This window comes from Rhinopithecus bieti, unplaced genomic scaffold (genome assembly GCF_001698545.2).
Source record: "Rhinopithecus bieti isolate Rb0 unplaced genomic scaffold, ASM169854v2 scaffold_58095, whole genome shotgun sequence".
In the NCBI taxonomy this organism is placed as follows: Eukaryota; Metazoa; Chordata; class Mammalia; order Primates; family Cercopithecidae; genus Rhinopithecus; species Rhinopithecus bieti.
Window position 1 is genome coordinate 1938837 of NW_016823660.1, and position 10580 is coordinate 1949416.

General features: G+C 38.5%; 1 protein-coding gene across 1 annotated transcript in view; it reads left to right on the forward strand.

Moving 5' to 3' along the window:
• Positions 1-10580, forward strand: part of ODAD2 (outer dynein arm docking complex subunit 2) — a 111064-nt gene that overhangs the window by 54585 nt on the left and 45899 nt on the right. The window contains 2 exon segments of the mRNA XM_017861690.1: positions 7038-7184; positions 7571-7780. Coding sequence (XP_017717179.1) covers positions 7038-7184; positions 7571-7780 — 357 coding nt within the window.

A 10580-nucleotide genomic window follows, 5' to 3' on the forward strand; every position in this document is an offset into this window, starting at 1 on the left:
GTTTGCTTAGAGCGCGGTATTGGGGTGGGAGTTACCAGATTTTCCAGGTGTTGTGTGTCTCAGTTCCCCTGGCTAGGAAAAGGGATTCCCTTCCCCCTTGCGCTTCCCAGTGAGGCGATGCCTCGCCCTGCTTCAGCTCTCGCTGGTCAGGCTGCAGCAGCTGACCAGCACCGATTGTCCGGCACTCCCTAGTGAGATGACCCCAGTACCTCAGTTGAAGTTGCAGAAATCACCGGTCTTCTGTGTTGCTCGCGCTGGGAGTTGGAGACTGGAGCTCTTCCTATTTGGCCATCTTGCTCCGCCCCCGAATTTTCATATTTCTAGTTACTAGTGAGGTTAACAATTTTTTTATATGTCAAATAGCCATTGTATTATGTCCTTTGCCTATTTTTCTTTGTGGTTGTTTGTCTTTTTAATTCTTGATGATGCAAATTAATCGTTTGGCTGTTATACTAATTGCAGATATTTATTTTTTCTTAGTGTGTCAGATGCCTTTTTTAATTTTTTATTTATTTACTTTTTTGAGATGGAGTCTCACTGTGTTGCTCAGGCTGGAGTGCAATGGCACGATCTTGGCTCACTGCAACCTCTGCCTCCCCAGTTCAAGCAATTCTCCTGTCTCAGCCTCCCAAGTAGCTGGGACTACAGGAGCATGCCACTACACCTGGCTAATTTTTGTATTTTTAGTAGAGATGAGGTTTCACCATATTGGTCAGGCTGGTCTCGAACTCTTCACCTCAGATGATCCACCTGCCTTGGCCTCCCAAAGTGCTGGGATTACAGATGTGAGCCACTGTGCCCAGCTGGATGTCTTTTTGTCTACTCTTTTGTACGTTAATAAGTGTCTTCTATTTCTTCATGGCTTATAGGTTTTGTTTCTTAGGAACTAGGAAGGTTTTTTCTGAAGCCATTCCAAGAGGACAAAAATACTTTCTAGTTCCCTCTGTTAGTTTTATAGCTTTTTTTAAAGTTCAAATTATTAATCCTGGAATTCACTTTATGTATAATAGAAGGTAAGCATCTAACTTCACTTCTTTTTCTCTAGAGGGACAGTCAGCTGTATCAGTGCAGATTATTGGCCTATCTGCTCTTCCCTCCAATAATCTGGGATACCACCTTCATCAAATTCTGCAGTCTCACACGTGAGAGTTTGTTTCTGGATCTTTCTCTGCGTTGACTTATTTGGATGTTCCCATGCTGGTTACATGCTGTTTTAATTACTATAGCTTTGGTGTATTTTGATATTTGGTAGACCAGATAGGTACCTTAACATTTTTAAAACTTATTTTTTTTTTGGATTTTTCATTCTAGATCATCTTAGAATGAGTTGAAAATCACGTTAACAAAACCTCAGAATTCTGTGGGCATTTTGGTTGGTTTACATGAATTTATAAATTATTTTTGGATTAACTGCAATTTAAATAATGTTGAATTATCCTGTTTAGGCACGTGGTATGACCATTCATCCATTTAATCTTTTACATAATTAAGTAATACTTAATAGCTTTTTTTCATGTGTATCTAAAACATTTCCTGTGAGATTTAGTCATAGATATTTTTATTATTATTTTGCTAATCTCAACATGGGAACTTTTTTCAAGTTAAACATTTTGATTTGTTATTGTTAGTGTATAAATACCACTTTAAAGTGCTGCTCTTGTATCCAGTCACTTTATTGAACTATTTTTATTAATTATCATAATTATTCAGCTCATTCTTCTGAATCTTTTTGGTAAGATAATTATATTTGCTATAAATTTTTCTGCATTGCAATGACTACTACAGCATTCCAATAACTGTCAATTCCTGTAAATGTTCCATAGCAAATTAAAAAGAATGCATATGTGTCAGGCATGGTGGTGCATGCCTGTAGTACTAGCTACTTGGGAGGCTAAGGCAGGAGGATCTCCTGAACCTGGGAGATGGAGGTTGCAGTGAGCCAAGATCACACCATTGCACTCCAACCTGCATGACAGAGAAGACTCTGTTTGAAAATAAATAAATAAATACAATTAAAAGAATGTATGTAACCTCCTTGCATTGTTCCTTACCCATTCCTGATAAAACATTCTTAGCAGCTTGTAATACAACAACCTGAGTCTAATTTATTTAAGGATATTTGTATATTTTTCTTCTGGAAACAATATTTTCTCTTCTCGGGGTTCTGTTGAGTCTTAGGTTTTTGAGTGCTAAGTCATCAGTATAAAATAGACTTGCAAATAAACAGAAGAAAAGCAGTGTATTTTTCTGCTTTGACTCACATGGTTGTCTACCACTACTCACTGTGAGCACCCACCTTGTACCGTGTCTGATCCCGGGAGAAGAGTATCTCTAAGCCAACCTTCATGCTGGGCACCAGGTCCTCTGTGATCGTTAATGAGCAGTTACTGTCAGGGGTTCGTTTTTCTTGCTCTGAGTGGCATGTTTGAAGGAAAAAATGCTGAGAATGTTCAAAGCCAGCTGCATGGCCATGTGATAATTGTGCCGCCTCTCCAAGTCTCACCGGCTGCTTCTTGATTGCAGATGGAGAAGCCGTGTGGGGTAGGGATAGAAGAAGAGGCCTCTCTGATCCTGATCATTCTCTGCCTGCTTTCCTGTCTCACTGTGGTCATGTGGGACTCTGATAATAACTTCCAATGATGACCCTGCAAGCTTGTTGCCCAACAGAGTTGGAGTTTCATCTACACTTATAGCGTCCTTTCCTGAACCAAGTTGATAAAAACCTTTCAAAAGTTTCTTTATGATTCGGGATGAATCACCCTCCCCTCCTACTCCAAGTCATCTTCTATTCTCTGGATCACTGAAGTAACCTGACTGCATCCATCCATGCTTGCCCCCTCCAACCAACGGCCTCTGCAGCCAGAGTGATCTTTTATAAATGGCATCATGGTAAATTACATTGGCCAATCTTGAAATAAAGATGAAAATTCTCAGCCCAGACTCTGGGCTCAGTAGCCCAGCTGGTTTTCAGCTCATCTTGCACCACGCTCCCACCCTGGGCTCTGGCCTTCTTTAGGTACTAAACATGCCATGCTCTACTCCCCCGGGTTTTTGCATATACTGTCTGCTCTGACTGGTGGACATTTCATCACATCCCCTCCTTCTCTGCCTGGGAAATCACCTATTTTCTGTCCAGATCTCAGCTCGGATGTTCTTTCCTGGTGGATGATGCTCCAAGTTAGGTCAAAGTTCCCTGTGATGTGCGTCCACAGCTCCATGCCCCTGTCCCATGTAGCAGTTCTCAGATTTATAGTTTCTGTTTATTTGGGTGAGCTTAAAAAAGTTAAAAAACTTTCTCCTCCACTACATTATAAGCTTCATGAAGGCAAGTGCAGTGTCTGTTTTTGTAAACTGCCGTGTCTCCAGTGCCGACCATCCAGCATGGCAAATAGGAAGCATGCAGTGCATTTGTTGAATAAAATAACACAAAAGTGATTTGAGGCAGCTCACTTCCTGTTTTACTCTTAAATGCATTGCTCATTTCAACTCAGCAAATGTTTATTTCTTCCTTATCAACGGTAAGGGAGGGGCATTGCTCTGTATACCAAACGGGGTAATACTTGCTTATTTCAATTATTTTATTTGAAGTAATAAAGCAAAATCATAGTTGAGGAAATTATCTTTAATTCGTCTTGTCTTTCAAAAAGAAATTTTAAGAAAAGGGAAAGACAGCGACTTTTACTCAATCTCTGCACGTTTAAAACCTAATGGTAACAATGAACAAATGCCTCCTGGTCATCGGAAGGAATGTCAATTGCAAAAAAAAAAAAAAAAAAAATCCAAAGGCCGACAGAGCCTGGAGATGTTTGAAAAGCAACGGGGCAGGGAGACAACTAGCAAAAGAATTGCATTAAGTTAAGAAGTGGAAACACTTATTGGAAGCATTTTTCGAAGCCCTTCAGAAGCTAGTAAAATCATATTTTACTGTATTTTCTCCAGCTCTTAAAACCTCAGAAATGCAAATGCATGATAAAATGTGAAACTAAGTATTGGTAAATAATTATGTTCTCAGGGGAGATTTAATTGAAAAAGGAGTGTATTTGCATGGTTTCTTCTCAGTTCGATATTTATGGCATCCGAACAAAGTGGAACAAACATTCAAAAATCCTTTGACATAGCTGGTATTTAAAGAATAGCAATTGGCTAACATTTGTGGCTCTGTATGTTGAATATTTTGGCTCCTGTCCTCTGGTATTCATTCTGAAAGATTTATAATCCTTTTGGGAGTGTGGTCAGTGACAAGAGTAGAACTAAATCCTGAAATGTGGAAAACTAACTTTCCCTAATATAAAACTGTTCTAAAAAAATCCCTCAAGCCTATGAATATGTTTCCAGATTTTCAGAAAAAAAGCTGATGATTTACAGAATTTTTTTTCTATAAGGGTCTAACTTCTTGATGATAACTGTAAATTGTCAGTCTTTTGCATTCCAAATTAGCCTGGAGATAATTCAGAAAGCTATAAACTCTTACCTTTGGGACATCTGCTGCAATTAAATGGCCTTTAAGAATTTATGTCATTGATTATAGTAAAAGTAATGAAACAAAGCTCAAAAGATGGGGAAATTGTGTAGAAGAGAAAAATTAAGACAACTTGAAATAGGAAACAAAGATTATGCTGAGTGTATAAGCCCGAAAATTGCTACCAAAGAAAACATTGTAATGCAAGAATAGCAGTCAAGCAAGTCCTCAGCACGTGCAATTAAGAGTGTCAGGATGGGACAGTCTTCTTCACCGAGTGGACCTGGGGCAGGAGGAGGTTCTTGGCTTAACCAAGGCATGACACACTGTTCCATGTCTTCTTGCACTTTCTAGTCATGCTTAAGTCTGAAGCGTCTGCTTAAAGACTCTCTCTTGCTGAAGTACTTGGTTTGGATTTCCAAACCCTTAATATAGGAACCCTGCTCTGCTCCTTCAGACACTCCTGGGTAGGTTTCTGGCTCCTTTTAACCATTTAAATTCAGAAAGGAAAAAAAAAAGAGCTTTATTCAAATGAATTGTTTTCTTATTTTCTTTTTTCTGTCTTTTGTGCTGATTTAATTTCCTTTAATTAATTATGGTTAGCATGTAGATTCTCCTTTATTATCATTATTTTTAAAAATTTATTTTTAGAGACAGAGTCTCACTCTGTTGCCCAGGCTCAAGTGTGGTGGTGTGATCATAGATCACTGCAGCCTCCAACTCCCAGGCTCAAGCGATCCCTCTACCACAGCCTTCTGAGTAGCTGAGATTACAGGTGCATGCCTCCACACTCAGACTAGCTTCTTCTTTATGGCTTATAAAATATCTGCTTTTTGTTTTTTAAAAGAGGAAATTGAAGTATTGGCTTATGGGAGCCACGTGCACCCAAACATGGGAGTTTATGAACCTGACAGTTATAAAGAGAGGATTTTAAAATTTCATTATTTTAAAACCAACTGTATGAAAATTGGTGGTATTGGTGACGGTAACTTTTCTCCTTGATGGGAAGCAGAAAAGACACTAAGAGCTGTAAGAACATGACTTATTTACGTGTAAATAGTAAAATTAAGGCTCTTGTCATTCTGAACTTAATCGTGAATGTACAGGACAGCCTGGTGCATCCATTGGGAGCATTCATGTGGGGAATGGAAATTGTCAGTGACATCTTCATGGGACAGTTGTTGAGGACATTTCTAGAGGCAAGAAGAAATTTTCTTAAAAGGAGTAAGAAGAAAGACTGACATCTAAATCTTTCTGTCTTCACTTGGGATCCTCTAATAATCCCATTTCGGTTTCTTATTTTAAAAGCCTTGTGTTGAATTCACAAGAAGGTGTGCATATATGTACAAGTGTGATATGAAGGAGAGAAGCTTGTATGTAATTTTCATTTTCTGTGCTAACCCTATTATGTATAAGACATGGTATGAAGAGATGAAGATAAATTGGCTAAGAGGTACAAAGTACAGTGAGATAGTATAACTAAGTTCAAGTTCCCTATTATAGTACAGTAAAGAAATTATAGTTAAGAATAACTTATTATGTATTTCAAAACAGCTAGAAGAGAGAAATTGTAAAGTTGCCATCATAAAAAAAAGATAGGTGTTTAAGGTGATAAATATCTCAATTATCCTGATTTGATCACTACACAATTTATACATGCATCAGAATATCACATGTACCCCCAAAATATGTACAACTATTATATATAAATTTTAAAAAATTAAAAATTAACCTTTTATGTTGAATTCACAAGAAGATTTGCACATGCACAAGCTTGTACTATGGAGGAGAGAGTTTGACAGCTGGCATGTAACTTCCATGATCTGTTCTAAGCCTATTATGTATTATCTATTTATATATAGAAATATACATTTTTATGTTTATATTTTTTATATTTATATATTATGTGTAATATATTTAAATTTTTAAATTTCTGTATAAACATAATGTACAATATTTTGTATATTTAAAAATGTATTTTAAAATTATACAATAGATAATGGGTAGTAGATAATGAATAAATTTACAAAATAGATTATGTTTACCTTATCTATTATATATATGATCTATTTGTATACCTAATTATATATATACAAGTAGATAGTGGAAATATAATGCTTACTAAGTGCAAATAAACATAATTTAAAGTGTATTCCCTTAAAACATTGGTACTATGTTTGAAGCAGGGATCAAAGGCTTGTCTATTACCAGGACCTTTTACAAAAATGAACAGCCTTCTTGGCTTTTGTGTGTGATGAGCTACTTCAGTGCTGATGCCAGAACTCTTATCAACCAGCTGATAAGAGTCAAGACTGGCCCCATGACTCTCTTTAATAGGTGATACTGCCTGATGTTACAGCTGTTTAAAGGAGACAGCCCGTTTTTAAATGTTGACTCTTGGAACAATGTTTTATGATGCTCTGTACAGCTTTTCCAAGCTTCAGCTCCACCCAATTCATTTAACAAATTCTAGCCCACTCAGAGACACGTTTTCTAGTTCATGGATTCATAACTACTTAGTGCATTTCTATGGGAATGTGGTGTTACTTAACCTTTCTCTGGCATTGTATCTTTATAGGGAGGAAATCAGACAGCTACAGTGATTGCGTTGTGTTCAATGAGGGATTTCAACTTAGCTCAAGAAACCTGCCAGTTGGCCATCAGAGACGTTGGAGGCCTGGAAGTGCTGATAAATTTGCTTGAAACCGATGAAGTCAAATGTAAGGTGAGTGGCTCTGTCACCTTGGATGCGGAGTCTTGTTCCCACCTTCCTGCAGCTCTCTTCTTAGCTCTAGGTTTCTGCCATTCCTCGCTGCCTGGTTCTTGTCTTTATCTGCTGTTATTGCTGATGACCTGCTAATTCTATTCACGCACTTTCTCTTTTCTCTGCTTTTCTTCTTTCTTTTGCTCTTCTCCATTCCCCTCTCATGCTTCCTGAATGAGGATTGTTTACTTAAATGAAAGATAATATGCTGGATGTGTGTAACCTCTGGGAATGGAAACTATTTCTTAAAAGCTTAACTGGGGAAGGATTTTAGGTAGACTCGGAATTTTAAAACATAGCACGGGTTACATATTCACCACTCATCTTTTTTTTTTTTTCTCATGCAGATTGGTTCATTAAAAATACTGAAGGAAATCAGTGATAATCCTCAAATCAGACGTAATATTGTTGACCTTGGGGGCTTACCAATTATGGTGAATATACTTGATTCTCCACACAAGAGTCTGAAATGTTTGGCAGCCGAGACTATTGCGAATGTCGCCAAGTTTAAAAGAGCACGGCGGGTGGTGAGGCAGCACGGGGGTATCACCAAACTGGTGAGTAGCCCTGACATCATCATCATCATTGAGTGCCAGCCGCCACCGCACACAGCTCCTTGCTGTCCCTTCTGGCCACACTGAACATTCCATAGCCACGAGAGTGTGTTCTGGGAGCCTTCTGTCTGTATCACTTGTCCTTAAGAATTATTTTTGCATATTTATATTAGTGAGTGTCCAAAACAAAAACATCTTCAAACTCATTTTTCAAATAAATAGGAAAGTTTTAAAGCTGATGTAACTCTTTGGAACATGTCACCACCTATGGTACATTGGTAGGAATGCATTCATGTGTAGATGCAGGGGAGCTAAGAGATAGTGAGACCTGCTGCTCGGTGGAAAGCTGAAAACTTTAAAACGTCAAGAACTTTACAACTTAAAAGCTGTTGACAACTATGATGCAATTTTTTTTTTTTTTTTTTTTTTTCTTGACAGTCTCACTTCTGTGGCTCAGGCTGGAGGGCAGTGGTGCCATCTTGGCTCACTGCAACCTCAGCCTCCCAAGTTCAAGCAATTCTCTTGCCTCAGCCTCCCAAGCAGCTGGGATTACAGCCACCTGCCACCATGCCTGGCTAATTTTTGTATTTTTAGTAGAGATAGATCACCTCAAGTGATCCACCTGCCTTGGCTTCTCAAAGTGCTGGGATTACAGGCATGAGCCACCATGCCTGGCCTACGATGCCACTTTTAAAGATCTACCCACCACTATAAAAGTAAATCCACTAGAAATAAACACACAAAATTGCTCTCAGGAGAAGACATAACTGATTTTTCTTCCTATTTTTCTGCATTTGCCAATTTGCCTTGTATGTGTAAGTCTTACTGGTGGCCCATGGCCTCTGATATGACCTTACTGGGAGAACTGTCTTCCAAGGAGACAGTCAGAGCTGCAGGCTCTTGTTCATCTCATTGTTAGAAGACTGAGAACTGAAAACAACCTGGGTGTTTAGCAGTATGTGCTCAGTAAAATAGTCTGCAGTGTGTCCATGAGAAACGTCTGTAGAGATAGCTATCATTATTGTGTGTTGAAAGTTTATTTATTTATTATTATTTTGAGATGGATGGAGTCTCACTCTATTGCCCAGGCTGGTGTGCAGTGGCACGATCTTGGCTCACTGCATCCTCCGCCTCTGGGGTTCAAGCAATTTTCCTCTCTCAGCCCCTGAGTAGCTGAGACTATAGGTGCATGCCACCAAGCCCGGCCAATTTTTTTATTTTTAGTAGAGATGGGGTTTCATTATATTGGTCAGGCTGGTCTTGAACTCCTGAGCTCAGGCAATCTGCCTGCCTTGGCCTCCCAAAGTGCTGGGATTACAGGCGTGAGCCATCGCACCCAGCCTGAAAGTATATTTAATAGCAAGGAATAAAATGTATAATATTTAATATTGTATAAAATTATGACAGGATTAAAAACTGTTGTTATCTATGATCCCAATTTTTAAAGATGTACCCACCAGTGCAGAAAAAAAAACCCACTGGAAATAAGCACACAAATTGCTCTTCGGAGTTTTCTCTGAATCAATGACTGATTTTCTGCCTGCTTTTCTACATTTGCCAATTTGTCTTCTTTGTCTAAGTCTTGCTTTTATAATCAGAAAAAATGATTTTCTCAATAGCTGGCATCAAAAGAAAAATACGAGAACCCTGCTTACCACCTTTGCCATCATTAGGAAAGATCTTTAAAAAGTCAACATGTTTTCACCTTCTTAGTAAGGATCAATAGATCTTGTGTCTCACCCAGAGCTGTTACCTTACTGTATTGTTTCCACTTCTGCACTTTAAGTGACAGGCCTTATTCATCCTAGTGTCTTTCACAGCACTCAGCCCAGTACCTTACCCATATAAAGGGTTAATAAATACCCGTTGGGTAAATATGAATTTTAATGTAAATAGGTACGCTGAAAAATGTGTTCAGAAACTTTCCAAAAGACATTCTGTGTTTTCACTTGTCATCTATAAAGCACTATACATGTATTTGTTTCAAAAATAAGATAGACTTACGGTTGGGTAGATGGATGAATAGATGGTGAAATATGTAATAAAACGAATGTGGCAGAATGTTAATTAGAGACTCCAGGTGGTGGATGTAGGGAGGTTTGTGTGCAATCATTGTATAGTTCTTTAAGCTTTTCTGTTTGAAAATTTTCATTAAAATGGTACAGAAAATGTAATTATTGCTATGATTATCATTATTCTGCTTAAATAATGAAACAATTTGGTAGGTTGATGTGACTGTCTACTGACACTACTCCCATTAAATTATAAGAATGGATAATGTAATATAAAATATGTTTTATGCATCACATTCAAGAACCTAGTACAGTAAGTCTTCATTCAATATCAACAGGTTCTTAAAAATTGTGACTTTAAGCAAAACAAGATGTAACAAAACCAGTTTTCCTAATAGACTAACTGATATAAACAAGAATTAAGTTCCTATGGCATTTTTCTGGTCACAAAAGTATCACCAGACTTCTAAATGAAGACCCCAACACATCCAACATTAAAAATTGAAGGCCGAGCACGGTGGCTCACGCCTGTAATCCCAGCATTTTGGGAGGCTGAGGCAGGTGGATCACGAGGTCAGGAGATCGAGACCATCCTGGCTAACACAGTGAAACCCTGTCTCTACTAAAAATACAAAAAATTAGCTGGGCATGGTGGCGGGCGCCTGTAGTCCCAGCTACTTGGGAGGCTGAGGCAGGAGGATGGTGTGAACCCAGGAGGTGGAGCTTGCAGTGAGCTGAGATCATGCCACTGCACTCCAGCCTGGGTGACAAAGCAAGACTCCATCTCCAAA